The sequence below is a fragment of the Culex pipiens genome, chromosome 3 (assembly GCF_016801865.2).
Source record: "Culex pipiens pallens isolate TS chromosome 3, TS_CPP_V2, whole genome shotgun sequence".
Taxonomy (NCBI): Eukaryota; Metazoa; Arthropoda; class Insecta; order Diptera; family Culicidae; genus Culex; species Culex pipiens.
In genome coordinates, this window is record NC_068939.1 from 3074014 (window position 1) to 3101363 (window position 27350).

General features: G+C 36.6%; 1 protein-coding gene across 2 annotated transcripts in view; it reads left to right on the forward strand.

Moving 5' to 3' along the window:
* The window catches only part of LOC120424419 (acid sphingomyelinase-like phosphodiesterase 3a), a 128754-nt gene that overhangs the window by 28477 nt on the left and 72927 nt on the right, over nucleotides 1–27350 (forward strand). Inside the window, exon 2 of one of the 2 annotated variants that reach the window (XM_039588529.2) lies at nucleotides 3884–4604. In XM_039588529.2, coding sequence (XP_039444463.1) covers nucleotides 4469–4604 — 136 coding nt within the window. In that variant the 5' untranslated portion in view covers nucleotides 3884–4468. The remainder of the gene's footprint in view (nucleotides 1–3883; nucleotides 4605–27350) is intronic. The other variant, XM_052709408.1, reaches the window with a different exon arrangement.

Sequence of the window (27350 nt, forward strand, 5' to 3'; positions counted from 1 at the left end):
CGACGACGGTGGCGGAATAAAAACAGAGAGTCTTCCATGACCCACCCCCCCGTCGCACAAGTCACAAGGCCGTGATGGGGCGATGGATGTGAACTTTTTTGTTGTTTGAACGATGTCAAACGAAAACTTGGCTTTTATTCCCGAACGCAGCTTTACCGCAGGGCTTTGGAAATCGTTTGTCGATTGTGGCAGTTTTGTGTGTGTGCCTCTTCGATTGGAACCGTCGTTTGTTCGATGAACCCTGGCGGGGTCGATCAGAATGGAAAAATGACTTCTTGTTTGTTGAAGGACTTGAACAGTTTTAAGGATTCTAAGAATTCTCATATAAATTTAAAAATCTTAACAACCTTGCAATTCAATTCAGAAAAAATATTTTTCTGCTAAAGAAAATCAAGGAAAGGTGACCTCAACCAAACTTCACACGCACTTAGTGATGACCAAACTATTGATTTAATCATAAAGTATATTGTGTTTGTAGTGTTTAGTGACGACTTCCATCATTTTTTAGTTTATTTATTTGATTGAAAAGTTTTGCTTCGCCAGCAACATTAAAAAAAGTATCATGGAAGTTGTTTTTTTTAACTCCATCGTGTTTTATTTGAGCCTTGGATTGGCTCAGATTTGGAAAGAATTCTTAATACTTTATTGAAATATTTAAATATGGTATCTAAAATCATTATCTAGCCTTTTCTTCGATTGAGACAAAGATATTCTACAAAGTAATTGTTTAAATAAGTTTAGTGGAGTGAGAATCATGATACTCATAAAATTTATTTTATCATAAACAAATTTATTTACATAAATTTTGGAACATTTAAAAATGCTGGAGAATAGTTTTTATTTTACACAGTTCATACTCGATTATCAAAAGAGCTCCCAAAAAAAAAAAAACATTTCGGAAAATCGAATGACGAAATCGTTTGCTCAAATTTGTCCACAAAATGATCTAAAGTTATTTTCAAATTTGAAATTCAAAATGAAGCCAGTTATCGCATAAATTTCCAAGATGCATTTTCCTCACTTTTTAGATATTGAGTGATTGACTCCAGCAAAATGTACTGGGAACTCATTTCTATGGAGAAGCGTTGGTATTTCAAGTGCGACTAATAAATCGAACCGATTTTCTTCTCTTAAAAAAATGTCATTAAATTTAAATTGTTATTTTATTAAAATTTTGTTGATGGATATACACTTTTTTTGGACAATCATAAAAAATTTATGAAAAGTTATCATCTACCAGCTTTAAAGTGCCGATGTTATCAAATCAGGAAATAAGGTTTTCATTTGATCGATACTTGCAATCCTCTACTTTTTCACAAATTGACTTTTCATTGTATTTTTTATTTTGATGATTTTTTTGCATTTGACTGTCATACGAAAATGGCTACACAGCAAATAAAGTAGTAATCCAGCTGCGTGTAAAAGGCTTCGGTGTAAAATAAATGTTGCATTATTTTATGAAATTCTGTGCAATATTACACCCTGAAATATGTAGCCCATCAGCATGGGAAACCTACTTGACCGAAATGTCAAGCTCATATATGCGATTATCCTTTCAGCTTTTCATCGGTCTGATGGCCGAGTGGGCTGAGGCGCCAGTCCTTACTGTTGGTGCTGGGTTTGGATCCCGTCGGTTGCAACTATTTTTTGTGTTTGCAAAAGTTGTACATGCAGTGTGTAATATTAAGTGTTTATTTTGACGAAGGTGATGTGCATGCTTTTGCATGCGATTTTACCATCGGATTTTTTGCTGTGTAAGTAAACATTTGGGAGTCCCCGCAAATCAGTAAAATTTCCACGAAAAAATGGCATTTTGACAATATTTTTTTGCATTTCATATATACTCATTTTTTTTAACTTTGTTTCTTTCAACATATTTTAAAGAAAATATGACAAATTTTGAGCTAGTGACGGTCGCTTTTTTTTCGCTATGTTTTATTTAAATAGTGATTTTTAAGAAAGTATTCAAAAATTTCTCTAACAAAAATTCAAAAAATAGTATTTTTGCTATTCCGTCGAAAAACCAGTTACTTTTCCTGTAACTTTCGAACGACGAAACAGCCTACTTTTCTCTATCAAAAATAACAGAATCGAATAGGAACCTTTTTCAAAATAAATGCACTGAAATGGAAAAATTTCACTCTTTAACGTTTTTTTTTATTTAAATGATTCATTGACTCAATACATGGACATTTGGCCTATAATTCTGTTCAAATTGTGATGGATCTCGTTGTAAAACAGTATAAGTTTGATTTTTTCATCCGTCGTCGTATTTATCCAACTCGGTGAACCTTGTTGGATAAATGTACGACTCGTGCTGAAAAAATCCCATTTTTGCAGCTTGTTGGCTGTTTTGAAATGTAAATCATGATTTTAGTATTAAAAAAATATTTTTAAAGATTGTGAAAATTTCACTTTTTAACGTTAAAATTGAATCAATAGTTTCCAAGATATCATCCAATGAAAATTGAAGGCTGATGGAACAAAACTTAATTTTGGTTATTTCATTTTTTTTTTTCGCAGGGCCATATCTCAGCAATCTCACTCAACAATATCCAAAAATGGTTATTGTATAGAATTTTCTCAGCTGCTTATTTTTTTATAGATTGACATTCTAAACAAATTAACTTTTAATGGTTTTAACTCAAAAACGAAGAATTTAATAAAAAAACAAAAAAAGTACTTTTTGATTTCAATAATTCATAGCTTGGTGATCAAACTAAACGTCCGTCACACCGTATAGCTCATAAGTTTGCACGTTTGTCGACTGAATTATTTAAATAAAATGAAAAAATCGAAGGGGTAAAGTTTGTCAAAATCTAAAGTTTATGAAAACAAGTTTATTAAAATTGCGCAACTTTTTTCGTTTTCTTTTTTCGTATTTCCTAGTCGTAATTATGGCTTACAATGTTGTCGAAGACACCAAATCGATTAAAAAATCCCTTCTTAAGATACAGAAATATGTGGGCCAAGGATTTCCCGTGCCAAATTTGAGCCAAATTGGAGCATTTTTATCCTGGATCTTGCTAGTTTGACGTGAAATTGGTGTATTAGTATGGTGTGACGAATCTAACCATAATAATTAAGATTTGTGCTTTGGTAACCTCTCTTGCAATTATTAAAATCTTTATCAGTTGAAATAAATTCCAATAAGTGGTGGTTGAGGAGACATTAAACCACGTGTTCCAATATGACCCCTGAAGTTTTTTTGAGTTGTACTTCATTTTTTTAGAAAATCTGTTTATAACCTTAACTTCTCTCAAAAAAATTAAACCAGAGAACGTTATCACTTAAAAATTCTTCATGTGAAATAAAGTAATTAGATATAAAAAAGAAACTTATTTTTTAGCGTTCCTAACTGTAATAAAATTGCTTTCAAACAACCATTATTACAAAACACTTGAATAAAATATTCAAAACGTTTCTTTTTCATTCTTTTCCAGATTTCACCACAACTTTGACCGAAACACTCCAAATTGCTGGTCATTATCGTCATCACTATCGTTAGACGTGCCACGGCTTCAGCGGCCGAAATCGGAAAGTAGCTCTCATCGTTTGCATTTTTAACGTGGCCACCAAAATCCACCGAGAAAACGACCGAAGTACCGAAAAAAAAACTGCCGTGACCGTTGCGTGGACATCACGCTGAAGCGCTTTTTAATTCAGGGCCACCCGCTTCAGATTTCGTCGAGGCTCTCATTTTCCGTCGACCGGCAGCACACCCTCCTTAAATATTCATAAACTTTCCGCCTCTAATGGCACTTGACGAGCGCCTGGAAGCGTGAAAGTTTTCATCCTTTTTCCCCCCTCCCCTCCCACGTGGTTGTTTTTCTTTTGCCTATTATTATTTTTCTTTTTGTTTCTCTTTTTTCTCCCCCAACAGCCGACTAAGTGAAAATTGATACCGAACGACGACGGCGTCGCTCTACAGAAGGCGTTCTCTCGCTCTTTAGTTAAACGTGAGAATAGAGCCAAAAGTAAACAAACACGTGCGCGTAATTGTGGAAAAGTGATTTTCTTTCCCCCGGCACGTCGAAGACGACGACGACGACGACGACAAACGGAGGAAAAGAAATAAAGTAATTATTCTGGCGCACTTTGTGAGTGTGTTTTTTTTGTTTGCTCCAAGGGTGGAAAGTTTAGCCGAAGAAGCTCTGCTCCTGAGAGTGAGAGCGGGCAAATGAAAATTTCCGTTCTGTAATTATGTGAGAAACAGATGCGTACTTTTCGAGTCCCAAAAACTTTCGACGCAGCCGGTGTGGTGGAAAAGTAAAATATTAATAAACAGTCAGATTCGGAAAATTGCGCCAACAGTCAGACTGGGTCACAGAGTGTGGTAATGTAAAGTAGGAAAAAAAACGCAAATAATAATCCGAACCGAGAAAAGGACACTCGTAATTTCCGGCGACGGCTAACGGACAGAAGGACGACGGACGAGGACGACCGAACGCTCCCAAATGTCGAATGCATGAAACATAATGGATTACCTGGGCAGCAGCTTAAAATGGACCTCCAAAGACTATTGAAGGTCTTCCGGGTCGTCGCCTTCACATGGGTCTGCCTGGCCGCCACGTGCTGTGTTAGACTGGCGGATGCGAGAATCGGTAAGTAAATGGATTTTGTTTTCATTTTGTATTCAATCTTTTGATGTTGTATTTTCTTTTTCTTAATCTTTTGGTGTGTTTTGGAGAACCATTTTCCTGAAATTTCTTTTTTCCGCTGAATTCAAACTCTCACTTCTGGCAAATTTTTTACCAATCCAGTTAGATAAACTTGTAAGCCTGCAAACATCATGCCTGTCTGGTTTGCTGTTAGTTTCAGTCTTTAACTATAATCATGTTGTGTTTAGCAAAATCGCCTGATTTATCAATTAAATCAATGGTTTTTGCTGCATTCACTTAAGATAGTTGGTCTAGGGGTTAATTTGAATTTAATAAGTTCTTTTTGAAGAAGATTTGAGATGGTACATAAAAGCAGCCGCAAACCACACAAAGATTATTGCAGAATCATTTGATTGTTCAAACGGATGTTTTTTTTTTCTAATCCATTAGCTTTTCCTGCTGATCCAGCTGCTTTCTCGACAAAGTCACACAACAATGTTGCAATCCTTTAAAGTACACCCAAAACTGGGCAGCGCTCGGCTGAGAGAATAATGGCCTCGAGTCGGGAGAATAGTGGTATCATTCACGGACACAGAGAACAAAGCTCAAGATGGACGAGAGAATTGTTCCCTCGAGTACATCTGCAAAAAAAAAAAAAGAAATCCGTCAAAATAAAAATCCCAAAGTGTTGACTACGGAAATTAAACCAAAGACTTTTAACAGACTAACCCACTGCCTCGGCAACCGCAGCTTGGTGACCGTTTGGTGAGTTTTGAGGGAACGAATCTTTCGACTCCGAATTGTGGGTATAAAAGTTATACAAAACGCAGTTCTGCAAATCTGTGGCGAATTTATCTAGAAAATATGAAAAAATCTCTTTTTTTATCAGCTCATCAGAACTTTGATTATGAATTACAGCTTAAGTGTTTTTGACTGTTTCAAAGAAATAAAAAGCTCAAATAAAAGTGAGTTACTTTATTGTGTGTGAAAATGGGTTTATTTCCCATTCTTAATATTTTTTCTTTGCTTTCACAGTTTCTAAGGAATATGGTTTAAACATATACGAAATTCAGTTAGTCCAATTATAAAATTATGTTAAAAACATTTTCCTGTTCATGTATAGCTTTGATTTCTATAACAAAAATGCTGGTTTTGAAAAGTCGTATCAACAACTTTTTATGAATTTGGGTTTCAAAGTAAATGTACATTACTTGCCCACGTTGATGGCCTTCCTATCTTGCGTATTGATTCTTTTTTTCCCCTTCAAGATTTGCTCGAAAAATCAGAGCGAATTTTATTGAAAGAAGAAATTTAATTAAAGCAATCAACTGTTAAAAATCAAAAGCATTTCCCTGTGGTAATATAAATCTTAAAATGATTTTACCGGTATTTTTCGTGCGAAAATCAATCTTTTTTTTTTATTCCAAATCATTTTAAAACATTTTTTTGGTGTGTAATGTTTTCTAAATATTTTTTTTCACTTTATTTACACCATTATATTCAGAAAGCTTAAAAAGTCATTATTTAAAAATAAATATTCTCATTTTTATTATAAATTATGCTTGCATTTGTCGGAAAATTAAAGAAAATTCAATTTCAAATAAACACTAAAATCATCAAACGTTTAAAGGCAAGATATCTTTTTTTTTACTAAAGATGTTTCAAGACATCATAATTCGCCTGAAAATGTGTAGCTCTATATGGCTCACAAGTTACGAGTTTTTGTCTTCTTCAACACATGAGCAACTCTCTACGAAATCGGTCGATTTCGACCATTTTTATTTTTTGTATTTTTTTATATTACTTAAACTTTGTGGGGGCCTGTTGTCCATACAAAAATGGTATGTAAATATTCAAACAACTGTAACTTTTGAGTGAATTTTCTGATCAATTTGGTGTCTTCGGGAAAGTTGTAGGTATTGTTGAGGACTTTTGATAAAAAAACGGATTTTTTTTTTGTAAATTTTTAATCAGCTTTTTTCACTTAAACTCAATTTCCCAAAATATGTATTTTTTGATTTTCGAAATTTTTTGATATGATTTAGGGGACAAAAATTCGCAACTTTTGAGCCATAGAGAAACATAGTCAAATAATCTGCCACCGAGTTATGAATTTTAGAAAAAATAGTGATTTGTGGAAAAAATCGAAGTTTCATGCAAAAACAAATTTGACATTATTTTTAATGCAAAATTGAATTTGCAATCGAGAAGTACTTTACAGATTTTTTGATAAAGGGCTCCGTTTTCAAGATATAGCCACCGAAAGTTCGATTTTAGCGAAATATTTGCAGTTTTTTGATGATCAAAAGATAAAGATATATTTTTTAGATTAAATGTTATTAACATTTGGCTAGACCTTTAAAATCAATTAAGAAAAAAAAGATATTTTAATATTTTCTGCTGATGTCAATCCATAATTATTGCTCATAATCACACCTTATGTCAATTGGAGCAATAAACCACCACGATTTGTTCTAATCAGGCTTTATCTGATCAAGCTGGAGCTTCATTGGCCTTGGCAATCCACCAGTAAGCGTCCGGTCCGGGTGGGTGGCTCAATAAATCAATAACCGACGAGAAAATCCTCCGTATTTATCTATATGTGAGCCGTACCGCCCGCGATCGGAATCGGAGATTGCCGGGGCCTCTTCACGACGACGACTGGTTCCAGTCACGATTCCGCTCTGGCAATGAATATTCATGCATGAGAACCCTCTCGTGCTTCTCGCCATTTTCCCATCGTGCATACAAATAGAGCATAAACACACACACAGTAATACAAATACGGAGGAAGAGTTGACAATGGAAATCCGACCGACCACCCAGAACCACCCACCCGCCAGCATAACCATGTCGACAAATGAATGCTTATTGATTCTGTCGTAAATAAAAGCTCGCCCCCCCCTCCCCGTCCCTCTCCATACCCCCACCAGAGGCCACGTGTGTTTACCCAAGTAAAGTTGAGGCTGACTTTTGGTCCTTGTCGTAGCCTGTTCGTTCGATTGAGGGGAGGCGGACTACAGAGGGTGGTGGAATTTCTCCCAGTTCTCCCCCCACTTCCCAAGTAGCACGAGAGTACTGAATAAACGATTAACCTTTGTTAAACACCCCCTGGGAGCCATCGTCACGGGGAAAACGTGTTTATTATTATCAGCAGAGCTCGTTTATATAGGCGAGCTTTCGATGGGGTGGGGGTTAAGCTGGGAAACTGGGTAGAGTGAATATCGGTAGCAGATCAGTGGCAACGACGACGATTTTTCTTCCTTGCTTGACGGGGATAATTGGGTTGGAATTTCATGAGATACTTTTGTGTTTCTACTTTTTGCCTTCCTCACCTTACTGAGGAATGGCTATAAAATCACTCGGAAAACGAAATTCTTAACTTGACCTCCTAGACCTACCTTCATGTATACTTATCGACTCAGAATCACATTCTGAGCAAATGTCTGTGTGCACTGGATTATCTCGGCACTGGCTGAACCGATTTGGACCGTATTGGTCTCATTCGATCCGTTTTGGGGTCCCATCGCTATTGAAAATTATAAAGTTATAAGTAAAGTACTTCAAAAGTTATGCTAAAAAACGATTCTAACAAAAGCCCGGAAGATTGTAAAAAGGGTGGTTTTTGTAAGATACCCTGTCATGTTATACATTTTTAGAAAGGTATTCGAAATACCTTTCCAACGAGTTTAAAAGATTGAAGATCTGACACCCTATCAAAAGTTATAAGCACTTAAGTGTTATTTATGAACTTTTTAGAGGCCGGATCTCATATATTTCGATAAAAACGTTGTCCGGATCTATCATGCAACCTGTTGTTGGATAGGTAATCAAAAGACCTTTCCAACGAGTTCAATAGATTGCAGATCTGACAACCCTATCAAAAGTTATAAGCACATAAGTGCCCTGAATTAAGAAGATCTGACTACCCAATCTGATGGTATGAATAATGAATCAAGTTGATAGAACACTGAAAGGTCCGCCCTTTTGTATCTATTTTGGATAGCATTACCCTCTAAATTTGAGGAAGGCACCAACCACATAAATGGTACGTTAATATTCGAATATCTGTAACATTTGAATGAATTTTCTGATCAATTTGGTGTCTTGGGCAAAGTTGTAGGTATTGTTGAGGACTATTGAGAAAAAATAGGTACAAGGAGAAAAAATTGCCGATTTTTTAATTAATTTTTTTTCACAAAAACTCAATTTCCCAAAATACGTATTTTTTGATTTTCGAGATTTTTTGACATGTTTGAATTTTTGAAAAAATAGTAATTTTTGGAAAAAAAATCGAAATTTCATGTAAAAACCATCATGCAAAACCATTTCTAAAAATATAAAATTGTCTAAGAGACATTGAAGATTGGACCTCTGGTTGCTGAGAAAAAGTGGCTTAAACAAAAAGAAACACGAAAATTGAAGTTTTCTAAGTCTCACCCACAAAGCCCACCATTTTCTAATGTCGATATCTCAGCAAAGAATGGTTCGATTTTCAATGTTAAAACATGAAATATTTGTGAAGTTTTCCGATCTTTCCGAAAAAAATACTTGAAAAAAAATAAATCAAGACTAACATTTTGAATAGGCGTACTATTCAATGTTTGGTCCTTTTAAAATGTTAGTCTTGATTGAAAAAAATTGAAATTAAAAAAATATCGTAAAATCACGATATCTTGTGTCGATTTCAAGCAAACCCCATATTTTTGTACATCCAAAATTGTTTGTTACACTCTTATAAATAGCTCCGCAAATTTAGAAAAATACAAAAAATAATTGTTCTAAATGAAAAAAATACTCTTCTGGGTTATTTTAGATTCGAAAAGTACATTAAATTTCCCTTTAAATGACATGTTCTAAATTTTTTTTAGTTGAGTAACAAAAAATGGCAGAGTTTTTTATTTGTTTTGTGTTTTTTTTTTCGATGAAAAATACGTGTTTTTACATTGAGTACGCCATCAAATCGCGTGTCAAATTTTACATAATTTAACAGGGATAAAAATCACATTAATGTTTAAAAAAAACTAACTGCGATACGTTCTTTCAACTCGCACAACAACTGAGGGGTCGTACCGCCTATCCGTCACGAGATATAAAAAAACGGACATCGGATTCGTGATCAGGGACAAAAGTGACCTCTTAGGACAAAGTTTCACGCAAATCGAAGAGGGTTCTGGGCAACTTTTCCCGATTTCGTGTGAGTTGGTAGTTGGCATCTACTATAAAATTGACATCAGAGTTTGACGTATTTCACAATCTGAAGTTCTTTGGTCCACAGAACTAAAAAATTACTAAAATGTCCATATTCTGAAATTTTAGGTTTTAAAAATGTTTACTTCACAAATATTTTGCAAAACAAAAGTGTAAGCATCTTAAAGTTTAGCTCATAGCCATGTGTGGTAATTTTGAATTTTCATGTGGAATCCACTTCTCCAAAAATAAACATAACATCACCTCTGGCAGCTCATCTCACCACCGTTTACCGCCGATGAACTTTGACACCAAATTCGTTTACCATTGTAGTGATCTAATTTGTACCTACAATCATCCAAATTGCTCGTTTCCAGCAGTTTTTTTCCTCGGAATATTCAAGCCACCTTCCAAGGCAACAATAATCCCCCCCACCAACTCCAACATATTCCATTCAATTTCCTGAGCGTCAGAGCCACCACCACGAAAGACCTTTGAAGACAAAAGCCCTCACGCGCCCAGCGAGCTGTATTCTTGGAGATTGCTTTGGCGAAAAAGTTCAAAGAGCAAAGCTCGCGCCCCATCCCAAACCACCCGAAAACATGAGTTCTAATCGAATTACTTCTCGCAAACCGCCTCCGGGTGGCCTCGCCTAGGATCGTCTCCTTCTGGGCCGCCGGTTCGATTCCGGGCTTTGAGCTGAGGAAAACCCCGAAAACGAAACTGATATGCCTGCTGGCAAAGTGTAAGCCAGCAGAAGAAGAAAAAAAGTAAAGTTGTGCCGATAAAGTTTTCCGCCCCTTCCAAAAATACACCAAATATTATCGCATCAATTCGTGTGGCGCGGAAGCGGAGGAGGGACGGATGGGATTCCTTTCCAGTAGATGATGATGATCTTCTAGGCTGCAGGGCGACCGACGAGCTTTTCCCTCAAGATGAAGTACGAACGCGCGTAGGAAAATCCAAGGGATTTGGAGGAGGAGGAGGCGGAAGGGTGGGAGTGGCAAAGAAAAACGAAACTAAATAAATAAATGAAATTCCTTGGCTTCGTTCTCTGTTTAGGTGCTTGTCTTGGCGAATTTGTGTTTGCCAAACTGAGGCCTACCGCCCCGACCCGTTCAATCTGACGAACCGCCAGAGAAGCGAGCGCGGAGTGGATTGAATGGTTGCGAAGCCAAAATATCGGTAGATTGAGTTAAAGTGGATTTATACAACGATCAGGGATGGCGTTTTAGCAGAGTAACGAAGTTTAAGGAAGGATGTCTTTTAACAAAAGACTTCGGTTTTGAGAAATTTTTGTATTGGTTCCATTTTTAAACTCAAAACTTAATGCATTTTCGTGCGTTGATCTTGGCGTTGATAAGCTTTTTCAGAAGGTTTGTACCAGTTTTAAAATATATATTTAGAATCAGTGGAAAATTTATAGTACCGTAAGTTTTTTTTTCGCATATTATTATTTTCGTAGACTAGTTAATTTTTAACTAAATTATTTTGAACCATCTGCTATCACTTGTTTATTATTCAGTTTAGTTTATGTTCTTTGATAGTATTTTGCTTACTATACCGTTTGTCTTTAAATTTTATTTTGTTTTGTTTCAGTCACTTTTTCAATTTTTTGCTTGTTTATTTTTTTAATGATATTTTCTACCAGGTTAAGAATGATACTGACACTAAAAATATCATTTAAAAAAAAAAAACATTAGAAAGTGAAAAAAGGACTTCCAACCCTAACATTTTCTCGAATTATAAGAGTTCTTCCTTCCAATGATCCCCTTCCACTATGTCCAGTGCCAAGGGCCATAAACTGTCATCTTTAGAAGCTTTTAATCAACTCAACTATTTTATCATAAAATCAAAAATTTCTGAAAAATATAGATATAGCATCACTACGTTAACCAACCAAAACGGCTCTTTTTGAAATGAAGAGCCATTAATGAACGTATTTTTTGGAGCATTTTTATTAAATCGATTGAAAGTTGAGAGTTTTCACCCATAATCTCAACAAATATGGGTTGTTCAATTTCCAGAAAGCCACGACATGGAAAATTCATCTAATATAAAACACACAAGGCTAAAATACAAAAAAAAAACCGTTTGACAAATTGTTGTGAAATTAGAATAAGAAAAAAAATCTGACTTCTGAAAAATAACGATTTAGTGATTAAATAATGTCTTCAATAAATTTGATCCAAAATTTCCCTTAAATTACACATTATTGAAAAATATAATTTGACAAGTACTCATGGAATTATGAAACATCAGTAAACCCTTTAAGTTTCTTAAAATGTCTATCAAAAAAAAAACGCGACTGTTTGGGCGTAGCCTTGAAGTAGCCACATTGTTGAAATCTACGTTCTTAGAGTTGTTTCGATTGTGCCGGGCAACGATCAAACTGTCTGAAAAATTTTAATATTTAATTTACCATTTTGGCACTTTCTACAAATTGATGTTGACCCGTTTTGCTATGCTCAATTTATCAAAAATTTGGAAAGCAAATTTGTGTGTTTAAAAGCTTTTTTGATAGATTATGATTAGAAGCAATGTTCTAAGTCAAATTTAAGACTGCAAAAAGGGTTCACAATTTCCTTAAAAATAAAATTTGAATCATTAAATTAAATAAATAAGAAAAAAGTAACTTAAAGTTTTTAACTTTTACATTATTGTTTTTGAAGAGCACTTGACATACTTTTCTTGCAATCGTTGAATAAATTAGGTGGACAATTAAAAAAACGACATTAGGGATACTCCCTAATTGGATTCCATAGGTAAAAATAAGTAAGTGTGCCATTTTGCCCCAAATCGGTTAAGGTTTAAGCGACGCTATAGATCGTTAAAGTTGTTGAAAAAAATCTTTTCATTCAAAAACGTCTTCTTAAAATCACTAATAACTCGCCAGAATTAACTTGCATCGTTTTGCAACCTTCGACAAAGTTGTTTGTCACAAGATTCTCCATAAGAATCTCACACATGACAATGATCCGACACATTTTACGCCACCTTTTGATGGAATTTTGAAAGTTTTGATTTTCCCCATACTTTTTTAAAGACTTTTTCCATACAAATTTCAACGATGAATAGCAACTATTAAGAGCGAGTTTTTCACCAATGTGTTACAGGTCGTATCGAGGTGCTCCGATTTGGATGAAACTTTCAGCGTTTGTTTGTCTATACATGAGATGAACTCATGCCAAATATGAGCCCTCTACGACAAAAGGAAATGGGGTAAAACGGGCTTTGAAGTTTGAGGTCGAAAAAAAATTAAAAATCCTAAAATTGCTCGCATTTCCGTAAAACTTCTTCAATTCCAACTCTCTTGGATGCATTCGAAAGGTCTTTTGAAGCACTTTAAAATGTGGCATAGACATCCAGGATTGGTTTGATTTTTTCTCAGAGCTTTTGCAAATAACTGTTAAAAATGGTTTTTTTTTAAAACCTTAGTATCTTTTTCCAACAGCCTTCACCACTCATACTCCCATAGGTAAAAAGATAGGTAATTTCATGGACTATAAGCCTACGGAAATAACTTTTTGGCCAATCGCAGTTTTTCTCACAGTTTTTCGATTTTTATATAACAAACATTTTCAACGTTAGTTTTTGCCCTGTAGGCCATCATAGCGGCACTTTTGGTCTCAATTTTGTCATATTCGGAATCCTCGGAAAATTTCACGTAACTTAAAAGTATTGGAGTTGTAAATTTGATATCAAAAATAATTAAATAAAACATTTTCGAAAAAAAGAAATAGATCTTATTTACCCTATGATCAATACGTCAAATCGTCGCCATCGTGCTAACTTGTCGTACGTGCATTTTGGGCCAAATTGAGTTAAGAACGCCATTTTGTGCAGCTCACAATGCCTCACCTTTTGACCTTCACAGATCCCCAAAATTCGATTTCAATCCTGAGATATTCAACAAAAACCGAAAAAACTCCGTGCATTTTTGTCACTTTACATATGAAAGTAGTTTCAATCTTGTCGTGCTATCTTGTCACTCCATGAAAATTTATGTAAGTGCGACAAAAGGCCAATGGGATTTCAGGCCAGGAAAGTCAGGATGCGTTTGTCGCACGTACAAGCTAGACTACCGTGAACATTTGTAATTATAACTCGGGACTCCAGCAACCAACTTCAACCAAACTTTGGGACAATGCACAGAATGGTGAGCCAAACAAAACGTGTTTGTTATTGTTTACATTGCGTGCTCTCGTTTTTGTTTATTCAAGGTCAAACATTAAAACGCGTTTTTCTCGGAACGTCAAAATGGCGGGTGCGACAAGATAGCACGACGACGTCGAAATGCCGTATTAAGTAGGCGAATATCTGTTTTACCCCTAATTCGAAAAAAATGTTTAAAAAATTCAATTCATTTTAAATGGCATTCTTTCCAATCAAATTTACAACTCCAATACTTCTAACTTACGTGAAATTTTCCGAGGATTCCGAATATGACAAAATTGAGACCAAAAAGTGCCGCTATGATGGCCTACAGGGCAAAAACTAACGTCGTAAAATGTTTGTTATAGAAAAATCGAAAAACTAAGAGAAAAACTGCGATTGGCCAAAAAGTTATTTCCGTAGGCTTATAGTCCATGAAATTACCTATCTTTTGACCTATGGGAGTATGGGTGTTGGAGGCTGTTGGAAAAAGATATTAAGGATTAAAAAAATCAATTTTTAACAGTTATTTGCAAAAGCTATGAGAAAAAATCAAACCAATCCTGGATGTCTACGGTACATTTTGAAATTCTTCAAAATACCTTTCGAATGCAACTAAGAGAGTTGGAATTGAAGAAGTTTTACGGAAATGCGAGCAATTTTAAGATCTTTAATATTTTTTCGACCTCAAACTTCAAAGCCCTCGTAGAGGGCTTATATTTGGCATGAGTTCATCTCATGCATAGACAAACAAACGCTGAAAGTTTCATCCAAATCGGAGCACCTCGATACGACCTCTAGAACAAACCGAGCAATATTTACAAATACTGCCTCTTAACCCTTTTTGACCTTATAGAACATATATGAGCCAAAAATCAAAATTTTCAAAACTAGCCTATAGTGTTCGTATGCTCATAATAATTATTTTCCCATCATTAACTAAAATAATATATTTTTTGATAATTCAACCAATTTTGCTTAAAATTGGCATAGTTATTTATTATTACCATAAGATTTTCTTGTCACCCTAATCAGCATTCATTTGAGTATTGAAAAGTTAAGTTAGTAAGTAAATCTTTCCCTGTTCCTGAGGAGAACACCCGTGAAGAGTATCGGGGCCGGCATTTACTAAGCGGATTCAGTGACAGTTTATTAAACAACTTAATGTTAACATGTTATGGTTAATGTTAACATTCCATAGGTTGTCTTCCTATGGTGCCGTGATAAAGTCCAGTTAGTGACGATACACTACTTTCCCTTTACTAAGCAAACGAATCCAGAAGGTCCCTCCCTTTTTAAGGTTTATATTGAAATTGATATTCAAACATACTTTTAATGATAGTAGATGAATAAATTTCAGCATCAGGTCTCTAACACAGTAAAACTTAAATAAATTTTGAAGGTAAAAAGTGATAAGGTTTAATATTACCTTTTTTATATGTAATATTACCTCAATTTAGACTAAAAAAAAGTGTGGTAAATTTACAATTTTTTTGATAATAAATTACATATTTTTTTATGACATTCCCATGTGTAACTTCATATTTCTTACAGGACATGACTTCTTTGGAAGGATCTTTTTTTATATTTGTTGTTTAATTTTAATGTATATGAAACCTATAATTTTATTTAAAATTAGGTTCAGCAAAGGTAGGCTTTCAAAATAGAACAGACTTTCATTTAAAGCCATCTTAATTCAACCCTGACAGAGCTCGCCCCTCGCAAAAAATCCTCCCGTCAATGTCTCCCAAACCAAAAAGCGCTTCCCATAACAATGGTGACGGTTCGCGAAAATTGGCACGCCTCTGGGGAAAGTTTATCGTCGAGTCGAATTATTAGGAGGCTTTTCACCTCCCATGGAGCGGCGGCGTCGCACCGGATGATTGTATTTATTTTGGGCGTGGAGTTGGGACAGGGGTGGCTTGGAAAATTTAGACAACTCGCTCGTAGAACAAACAGATCCAAAGCGGGGGGTGAGTGGGAGGCTGGGAAATTGTTGTGTTAACGCTGAATGGGGAAGAATTTCACCGCGTGAATGGAAAATTTGCTGGCAATTGGAACAGGTGAATCATTCTTTGACAAATTGTTACGGATTCGTTTAGGTTGGTTAGAAAAATACGACAATTTAATCAACTTGATAAAGGGATTACAAATAGGTTAATTTGGAAGCGTTTTCTTACGACTCAAAGAAGGAGGTAGAATCACACACATTCAGTGTGACCCAGTTAAACCATTTCCCCATTTTCAACCCCATTAAGCCCATAACCCAAATCCGATTGGTGAGGTGCAATCGCTCGGAATGCCATTCTCAGCAACTGATGCTGTCCGAATTTCGTTCATTCCATTTTCTTGTGTGTCGTGTATGTGCCGTGTTCAGCCATCTCCAGAGTCCCCTTCCACTTTTCATTCTGTTCACAGAATTAATTAAATGGAGCATGCACCTTTCATTCCACAGTCTCCACCAGGTCGAGCGGGAAAATCGCTTCGCTTGTAGCAGTTTTTCCGGATTCAAGCATCGTCTCGCCACAAGGATCAATTACGGTGCAAAAAAAGGAGATGGGAGAAGAAAACGTTCCAGGGGACAGCAAAAAGAGAATGCCCGGAAAAGCTTACCTCTTTTTATTTTTACCGGCTCATGAGTTGCATTTCCTGAGCCGTGACGTGGGGTAACATTGACCCAGTTGAAGAAAGCTGGTTTTATTTGGGATGTCTTTTTATTAACAAAATTACAGCTTCTAATGAAACCTGCAGGTTACTTACCAAACTCACCCTCCTCACAACCCACATCCAGCAGTCATCACGTAACGGAGGAAAAAAGTCCTCGCCACACCCATACAGAGTCCAATCTATGTTTTGCTTGGCTCTCCCCCCAGGGGGAACTGACCCTTAAAAAGCTCGACCACGGTCACACAAGGAGGACGACCCAACGTGACGAAGCGGTTTCCTACTGGACGTAAAACGACGATGATGATGTTCCGTGAGGCTGCAATTGCTCGAGTGGTCCAGCAGTTTGCTAAAACACACATATGCTTATAACCTTTTAGCTGGGTTCGAAGAAGGTGAGGGGAGACCCGGCCGGTGGCCACTAGAGAGGACACAAATTGGCTTCTTGCTAGTGGTTCCTTTTTTTCCCCCGGTGACATACCACTTTGTTGCAGTGGTAGCTTCTAGTGAGCACTTCCTCTGGTTTTCAAGGTTTGGCGAGTTTTTTTTGTGAAATTCATTGCCAACTGTTTTCAAATACCGCCAAAGACTTTAAACAAATATATAGAGCAAATCCGAAAAATCTTTTTGCCAACCAGTTGACACCCTTTTCCGCAGTAACAGCCAAGAAGGACCCGGTGTCCGGATGTACTTTCAAAGTGGACAAACGAGTTGTACGTGTCCTGGTTGACCCACATTGCTCCCATTAGGACGGAGCTTGTTCTACATCAGCACCACCCCACCAACAGACACCATCCAGCGCACCATCTGAGCCACCAGGTCAAGAGCTGCTGGCTGGTGGATTGGAATCGATTTTCTGCCACTGCGGGAAACTTTTTTTTACGCTGTGTGCGACCTCCCGAGAAGACGACACCAACACAACACATTGGTCTAATTGACTCGTATCAGCATACGATAATCACCATTTGATGAGATTGCAATCGTTGCGTCGTTCGTCAGCTTAGTGAGATTTGGGTGAAAATGTAGATTTGGAGTGGTCATGAAATGATGTTTCCAGTTTTAAGAAAATCAATGTAAACTGGAGATTTTTTTTTAAATTCAGTTAACTATTTGAAATTACAGCAATTGATAAAGTATTTGACAAAAGTTAAATCGTCATAAACAGAGTTTTCTTTTTTTTCTAATGTAGAAAATAATCAAATTGATAATATCAATATGCATCAATATTTTACCTAATCAACATATTTTCAAATAATAGTTTATGAGAGTAGGAGTGAAAATAGTTCGAGAAGATTTGTTCAGCACTAGTAGTACATTTATCGAACGAGGTTTACAAAAAAATTGCAATTCCGGAAAATAGCCTTTTGAATGAAATTTTATGTCAAACATCCATATGTTAAGCAAAATCACCATTCACGAGTCGAACATTTATCCAACAAAGTTTATCGAGTTGTTAAAACAATGTTATTCAGTATTTCCCATATCTATTTTCCATATGCTGGAAAATAGTAGGTACTTTTCAGCTCTTGTATCAAAAAGAATTACTTTTTGATTCTGTCATTTTTGGTAGAGGAATATAAGCCGTTTCTTACTTTGAGAATGACAGAAAAAGTAATAAGTGTAGTGATGACCTCCACATCTTGAATGCTTGTTAGTACAAATTATATTTTTGAAGAATTTTGTTTTCTAAAAAATATCGAAATTATTATCGAAAATTTTATTTATTTTTTGCCTTCTTCACTGAGGTAAGGCTATAATCCTGCTCTAAAAATGAACTTTGTATAAAAACGTTGTAGACCCACCTTCAAGTATGCATATCGACTCAGAATTGAAAACTGAACAAATGTTTGTGTGTATGTGTGTGTGTATGTATGTATGTGACCAACAAACGAGCTCATGTTTCTCGGCACTGGCTGAACCGATTTGACCCAAACCTGTTGCATTCGATTTGGTTTAGGGTCCCATAGATCGAGTTTTATACAGATTGAAGTTTCGATAAGTAGTTCAAAAGTTATGTATAAAAATGTGTTTTCACAAATATCCGGATCTCACTTAAATGTATGTAAACTAAGTCCGGGTCCATCATCCGACCCATCGTTGGTTAGATTATCAAAAAACCTTTCTAAAGAGTCCAAACCATTGAAGATCTGGCAACCCTGTCTCGAGATATGGCCACTTAAGTAATATTGATGTACTTTTTGGATGCCGGATCTCACTTAAATGTATGTAAATTATGTCCGAATCCACCATCCAACCCATTGTTGGTTAGGTTATTGAAAGATCTTTCAAACGAGTCCAAAACATTGAAGATCTGGCAACTCTGTCTCGAGGTATGGCCACTTAAGTGATATTTATGTATTTTTTTTATTCCAGATCTAAAAAATAGATGACATTTTTGTTTAATTCCATCATAACAGCCATTGTTGGTAATAAGTGAGGAAGGCTCCAACCACATAGGTGGATTATGTTAGTTTTTTGTTGAAAATTGGCTGTTGAAAGTATTCTTGAAAATTTATTCCACTCCCTTCCCAAAATCAGCTGAAGAAAAGGGAGGGGGTTGGGGGGGGGAGGGGGTATGAGAGCCAAAAACTTAGCTTAGCTTAGCAGCTTAGCTATCTGAACTACGTATTTTTCGAAAATATACTCAAAATCAAGGGCAGCAAATGACGAAGCAGTGAGAAGCTGTCTTAATTAATTGAATTATCTACAACAACTCAAAGTTTTGGATATTGCAATATGAGTATCATATGATTGAGACATTCTCATAAATTATGAATCAAATTATACAATAATTTTTGAAATACTGTAAGTTTTCACAAAATTACTTATTCTAAAAAAAGTACTGAACATATTATTTTCCTGCAATATAGGTTCAGACCTTTTGAATGTAATGATACTTTTTTTTCAAATACTAAAAATAATCACAAACTAAGTATTCAAAAAAAAAAGAAAATGTTAGTTATTGCAATATGAGTATAAATTGACTCGTTACTTTCATAAATTTGTAAGGTGCTGATGTAAGTTTTAGAATGTGCTCACAATTTTCACAAAACTACGTATTTTTGAAAAAGTACTGAGTACCTTTTAAAAGTTTGACCTTTATGAGACCCCCCCCCCCTCCCCCGCTCCTTCTATAAAATTACCCAAAAAAACAGGGAGCAAAACATATACATTGGCTTAAATTTAAATTTGCATAAAAAAAATGTAAAATTGATTAAAAATCACGAGAATGCACGGAAATACGTCTGTTTGTGCAATTTTTAACAAATGATTTTAACAATCATAGCTACATATTATTATAGGTAAAAATAGGAAAAAACGCAATATTACAAATTTCCTACAATAAATTTACGTCTGGTAATGAGTACATCTGTCTGAACTGTAAGGGTATTTTATTTTATTTTCATTTCATATTTCCTTCTATTTTTACTTATTTTTGTCTAACATTTTAAGTTTTGAACAGGAAAGCTCCTCTTTTATAGGCCTCCCTACTGCCCACATTTTCTCTCCTCGAAAGCCAGCCCTCCCAAAACGGCCAGACAAATACGACGCTAACAAGCCTCCGACGTTTTTTTGCCGCAAAACATTATGGGAAAGTGGTCCGGGGAGGTCCAACAGACGGTCGACGGTATGCTTAGACGGTTCGGTCTAGATAAAAGCCCGTGCAAGCGCCATCGTCGACGCTAAAGCCTCCGAAAAACGTTTCCATTTTCGGTGTGGGTCTGCCGCCGCCACCGCCGTCTAGAAGAGAATGATATGGCACTTAATTTATTCAAATTTGATTCTCTATAATGTTGTTATTATTCAAATTTTCGTCGTTATTCATCGAAGGCGGGCTGGCTTTTGCGTTGAGGGGGGGAGTATGGGGTCGCTTTGACCACGTTACCACTCTTGACGATCTGTTTCTTGGGCGAGAGTTGGTTAAATTTATGGCGAGCAGATTATTAATTGCATAATTCGCATTCATACGGTGTTGAGGGGGAAAACGGCTTGCGAAAATATCCGAGGACAAGATGGTGTTGCGTTTTTTTTTTGCGGTGCAGGACATAAATTTGCGAATAAATAAATCATTATGGGTTTGGTGAAATACACGGAAGGAAGGACGTTGACGTTGTCTTTGGTATATTTTTTACCATTTTTTTCCTCATCCCAAAAATCAGTGCGTGAAACAGTGAAATAACCGTTACTATCGTTGACTCATGGGTTGGGGCTAATAAATGATAACGATCGGTCGAGGACGTTTGTCGCCTGCGGAGCGAACATCGACCATGTCCTGGCAGCTAGGCGAGTACAACCCACCCTAGACCTGGGGCAGGGCAATCTCATCATAATCGACGAGAACGATAATGGCTCGTAATAATTGGGGGTCCTCGTTTCGACGCCACTGGCAGTTACATTTATCGTCGTCGTCGTCGCCATCGCCATGAGTTTGAGTAAAAAATAATATTGTGTATGGTTGTTTTTATATTGCGTCGAGAACCATTCCAATTTACGATCTGTTTGATGTGCACTTGATGTTGGGGGTAATTTGGAAGTCGATGGTACTTTTTTGATGGGATTAAAATGAATGAACCATTACCGGAAAGTGTCATGAGGAGCTCAGATTTTGAAAAGGAGGAATTTTCCGTTTACTTCCAAAGGATTTTATCTCCGGATAATCTTGCTCAAATTAACACATCTCAAAAGTAATATCGTTGTGCAGTGCACTTTCAACAAGAGGTCCTTCTTTGAGCTTCGAACGTAAAGAGGGGATAATCCCTCATAACATATCACTACGGCTCTCCGGGGACAGCCCGCTTTCTTGTACCTCTCCACCGGCAGAAGACGAAGTTATGACTGAACTTCCTCGGCACTACTTTGTCCGGGGGTCCCCGGTTTGGAGCCCTCTCAATTCCCATCGCCACTAGCCAAGCTGCACGTCAACAGAGTGCGCTCTCATTCATCTTTTACTACTTTATAATCAACATTTGCACCGGCACCGAAGAGGTTTTGCCATTTTGAGGAAACTTGCTCTACCAGCTCATCAGTGTCCCGGTGCTATGGAAGCTCTTAAAATCTCTCCGCTTCAGTGCACAGCATTGCATGTTTTCATCTAATGGGATGAACCTGGTGCTCAACTAGCAGCAAGGTGTACTTCAAGCTATCCCAAAGAAAATCTCACCCCAGGACTCCCTAATCCACTGCGCACACTCCCTAACCACATTGCCGCACAGTTTTGAAGAGATGATGATTGCATTTCCACTTTAATGTGTGCCATTCCCCAGGAAGGATTATCTAGCCAGGTTCCGGACCAACCCTAGAAGGTGCAGCTACAAAATCGACAAAATTTAATTGCCGCACACCGACCAACTCTCCTCGGAGGACTCTTGCTGTGGTTGTGCTGGTAATCACGTTCATCTAGACTACCTACTGCTGCAGCTGCGGTGAGATGATCCCAGGATCTTGGCCAGGAATTTAATGTCGACGCTTGTCCTGGGGCTGCCCTCCGGAGTGTGGTGGATCTCAGGATCAAGAATACTGCGGGAATGGCTTTCGATGGGAAGAACGTCAACGAAGTGCTGAGAATAAACAGGATAATTAAACAAGTTGTAATGGCCCTACATAAGTTGGCAAGTCTTGCGTGGTGGTTGCGAGCACTGAGCTCATCTTATTGGTGACTTTGGTTGACGTGTTTTACTGCGGTGTTGAACGATTAATGCGTCGTTGGTAAGTTTTCAGATTCCAGTCTGTCAGCAGTTCATTGAAGTAACTTTGCGGTTTGTCTTGGTATCGTAAGTGGGATTATTTCTATGTTATAATGGTATTCATCAGTTTGCTGGTTTGATTCCTGCGGTTGACGCAATACAAATTTAAGAAAAAAACACAATAGTGTGTAACACACAGTTACACGCTAGTTTTGACAATTCTCCATCAGGGAAAATAACAATTTAAATTTATTAAATACAATTAATTATTGTTGGCGATATAATAAAATGATTTTTTTCTCCAAGCAGCTTCAGAAAATTTCCTCAACGATTGCTCCCACGCCACGATCAAAATTCCAGCATCCAATTTGTCCCAAGCGGAGAGGTGAAACCGGCGCGCGTGTCACGGCAAACATTTGTCTAGCTCAAACCCACCTTTCTCCTCGCAGAACTGCACCACGAACGGAACAATGCACCGCTCGGCTCGAACAGATGTCCTCCCGCCATGCAGCCGTCTGAAGTGGGTTCCTCTCGTAGCACCATCGTACGCAAAAATAAAAAGAGCAAAACGCGACACGACACGACGGAAGCCGATTTAAATAACAATCTGCTTCTGGAGAGGCCACTCGCGTTCCGCCGCGTGCCCCCCTCGTCCACTTCCGGTGACGCCCGGAACCGGTCTCGATTGGACCGTTTTCCCCCCTTTTCTTTTTTGTCGACTTTCCGACACACACTGCGGCAAAAGCTGGGTTCACGAGCCAGCATAAAAAAAGCTTCTTTCTTTTGTACTTTTCCCTCGCATTCATTGTCTTTTGTGCTCTTTGATCTTGAGAAAATGTCGTCCTCCGTGCTCACCCTTCCGGGTTTGACTTGTGTATTGTTCTTCCAGCAGTGGTTCCCGCTCCTCCTCTCCCTGGTAGAAAGAGCTTCACGAGACATTTCACACCTCAGGATGCCGAGGATGCTGCGCTTCGAGAACAAACAATTGAACTCCCACTTGGGAACTCCCCTTAGTGTTCCCAGAACTTCAACTTCCCCAAAGTTTCACCCTCGGTTCAGAAGACACAATGTGCTCATCTTTATTGTTTTGTACTTTTATACTTGCTTCCTCGTAAAGTCACCGCAAACTCGGGCGAAAAAAAAACTCATACCGGGAAATGGTTGGCTCACCTTTGCCAGCAGAAAGTTCGTTGTTTTCCGCCGCGGTAACATTCGTAATCTGCGATATGAAGTGAGAAGAAAGAAACCTCACATAATCAAGATGTGTGGGTGCTGCTGCTCACGTGCGGTGGAACTTTTCTTTTATTTATCTGGAAAAGTTGCGGGGGAGGGCAAAGATTCCTTCTTTTTTGCTAGGGAAACAATGTTTCGCTGAAGATAATGTGAAGGTGCGGGGCGACAAAGAATTGTGGAGGAAACAACACTCATTTTGCGTTCGGAGAATTGTTTATCAGATATAGCGTTGGCATTTGTTCCTCGGCGAGTTTTGTTCTAGGAACTTGGTGAGTATTGTAGAATATGAAGTAAGACGCAATAAAAAAGAACCACACTCATAATCTTGGTCTGCTCAATTTGTGGAAGATTTCAATCTAGCAATTCAACAAAAAGAGCTTTGCAACCCTGGTATGGTTGATAATAACAAGAAATTGATTTCTTCATCGATGCTGAACAATCTTCCCCAATCAATCTCGATCGCCTGACTGCACTTGACAAACAATTTCAAATTGGAATTACTTTGCAGAATGGAACAGGAACCAAACACTCCAACTGCAGAATCACCAACCCAGTACAAGACCGAAGAATATTCAATCTACAAAGACGCAACCTATTTGCAATGCTCTCCGGAAATCAATTGAAGACTCTTCAAGAAAGCCGGCAGCGCCGCTCTTCCAACCTATTTGCCAACGGGAAGAAAGCGCATTGTTTCACTTCACCATTCGTCAAACACGGAGAAGGAGGTGGAGGAAAGCCCATTGGAAATCGACTATTTGATTACATTGTGCTCGGTAAATCCCTGCTTCCCGGGACCGGTCACGTTCCGTCGTGCGTCCCAATCGTGGTTCCGGAACTGGCCAAACAACAATCACTACAGTCGAATTTGCATCCTGCTCGTGTATAGCCTCGCAGCAGACCGTTGGAAAGCAGGAGCAAAGAATCAAACGGTTCTTCTTAGTCTCGAGAAATTGAACCTTTTGGTGCTGTTTACCTATAAATTATAGAGGAGATTTGTTTATTGTATCTTGTTAAACTTTCTCAATTTACAAGAAAACTTGTGATACCACTTCAATATTACCATTTTGTGATAAGATAAGTGCAAACAGTTTTGTTTGATTTTTTCAAAGCATTTTTTTAAACACTTGTTGGAAGTATTACTTTTCTTCTGAGCAGTTCTCTCAGATTTCGGTCATTAGATTTTTTTTGTATTTTTTAATCCGACAGAAACATTTTTGGTGCATTTTTGCATCATTAGTTTGTCCATATAAATAATTTTCCATACAAATTTGGCAGCTGTCCATACAAAAATGATGTATGAAAATTCAAAAATCTGTATCTTTTGAAGGAATTTTTTGGTCGATTTGGTGTCTTCAGCAAAGTTTTAGGTAAGGTTACGGACTACATTGGAAAAAAATGATACACGGAATAAAAAATTTGGATTTTTTATTTAACTTTTTGTCACTAAAACTTGATTTGCCAAAAAAAAAAAACACTATTTTTTTTCGTTTTCTGATATGTTTCAGAGGACATCAAATGCCAACTTTTCAGAAATTTCCAGGTTGTGCAAAAAATCATTGACCGAGTTGAATTTTTTAGTCAATACTGATTTTTTCAAAACATCGAAATATTGGTCGCAAAAATTTTTCAACTTCATTTTTCGATGTAGAATCAAATTTGCAATCAAAAAGTACCTAAGTGAAATTTTGATAAAGTGCATCTTTTTCAAGTTAAATTAATTTGTGGGTGACTTTTTTGAAAATGGTCGCAGTTTTTCATTATATATTTTCGTGAAATTTTCTGGTTTTTAAAAAAATATTTTTAAAATTTTTAAATCAAGACAAACAATTAAAAAGAATATTCTCCCACTTCAAATGTTAGTCTAGATTTAAAAATTTTGAAAATATTTTTTTCAAAAAGATAGGAAAATAGCATGATTGTTTCATATTTTACCATTGAAAATCGGACCATTAGATACTGAGATATCGACATTAGAAAATGGTGGGTTGTTTGGGCGAGACTTAAAAAAATCACGTTTTTAAACCTTTGCATGGCAATGTCTCAGCAACTAAGGGTCGTATCAACAAAGTTCAAAAAAAGCAAAGTATAGAGAATTTTCTTAGCTTTTCAAAAAAAAAAGTGGGCATACATGTGCACTAATTCAAAAAAATTAAAAACTGCGACTATTTAAAAAAAAGTCACCTAAAAATGTATTTAACTTGAAAACGGTGCACTTTATCAAAATTTCACTGAAGTACTTTTTGACTGAAAATTAGATTTTTCATCAAAAAATTAAGTGGACAAATTTTTTCGACCAATAATTGTTTTTTTTTTTGAAAAAATCAGTATTGATAAAAAATCATAACTCGGTAAAAGATTGTTTGCACTACCGGAAATTACTGAAAAGTTGGCATTTGATGTCGTCTAAAACATATCAAAAAATAAAAAAAATTAAAAATAGTGTTTTTTTTTCAAATCAAGTTTTAGTGACAAAAAGTTAAATGAAAAATCATTATCATCATATTTTTCAGTGTATTCCAAATCCATACCTACAACTTTGCCGAAGAATCGATCAAAAAATTCTTTCAAAAGATACAGATTTTTTAATTTTCATAAATCTTTTTTGTATGTCCAGTATAGCTGCCAAATTTGTATGGAAAATTATATGCACTAGAAAAGTTTCAGTCGGATTGAAAAATACAAACATTAAAATTGAAGAAAACAGACCGTTATCGTAGAGAATTGCTCTTGTGTTAAGGTTCACCAACGATTCTTATTCCTCCAAAACCGCTATTTGTCTTTCAATCTGTTTGGTTTAATGAAAAAAGGGCAAATATTACAAGCAACTGAGTATTCAAGTTTTGACAAATTCTGAGCCATTTCACATCAGCTAAAGACACCTCTACGTCCAGAACTGGGAATCTGTATACGAGGGAATGCTCTTGATAAATTCATGCTCCATGTATTTTTTTTTGGGATTGTATTACACCCAAAATTGGGCATCGGCATACCAGAGGATAAACAGCAAGGTTCGGTAGTAAAATGCTACTGAGGACGGAAGGAGAGGATAAATCCCGAAATTACTGAGAGTACTTTACTCACGTATCCATTTTCTAAAAAAAAAATAAATAAAAAAATGTGTCGATTCCGTGACTCGAATCAAGACCATCGGCTTGTTGAACCGTTCCTTTGCTGTATCGACAACCATGGTTCGGTGACGAAGTGGCGGTCATTTGTCCATATAAGCTACTCAATGGGATGAACTGTTTCAATAAACGAATGAACACGATTTGTTGTTGTTGTAAGCGCGAGAGTACTCTTGCCAAAGAGTACTTTCCTCTCGTTTTTTTTTTTCGAAAGGATTGTCCGCTTGGTCTTTAACTGTGGGTGTACGAGTTTGTTTGTTGGTTTGTTTATTTTTCACAAATTTATGTTGATTTTCATTTAATTCAATGTAATGATTTCTTTTTTATAAATAAACTGATAAAATTAGTTAAACTTTTGTTTTAAGCCTATTAAAGTTTGCATGGAAATTCTATGCACACTTGTGACACATTTACATTATTCGCTGTAACTTTCAATTGATGTAACCAAATTAGTTGAAACTGGATTGCCTCAAAAAGTTTTACTCCATCATTCATTGTTTTGAAAATATTTCCAATCAAACTTTAAAAATCGATTTTCTCGAAAAGTACTAAATGGTCGTTGTCACATGATAGCACACAAAAGACGTAATTAATTTTACTGAGGATTCTCGAAAGAATAAAAATAATCATATTCTTAAATTCATTTTTCCTCCTCACTTCTTGATACCTGGAACCCCTCTGTTATGTTCGGCTCTCGA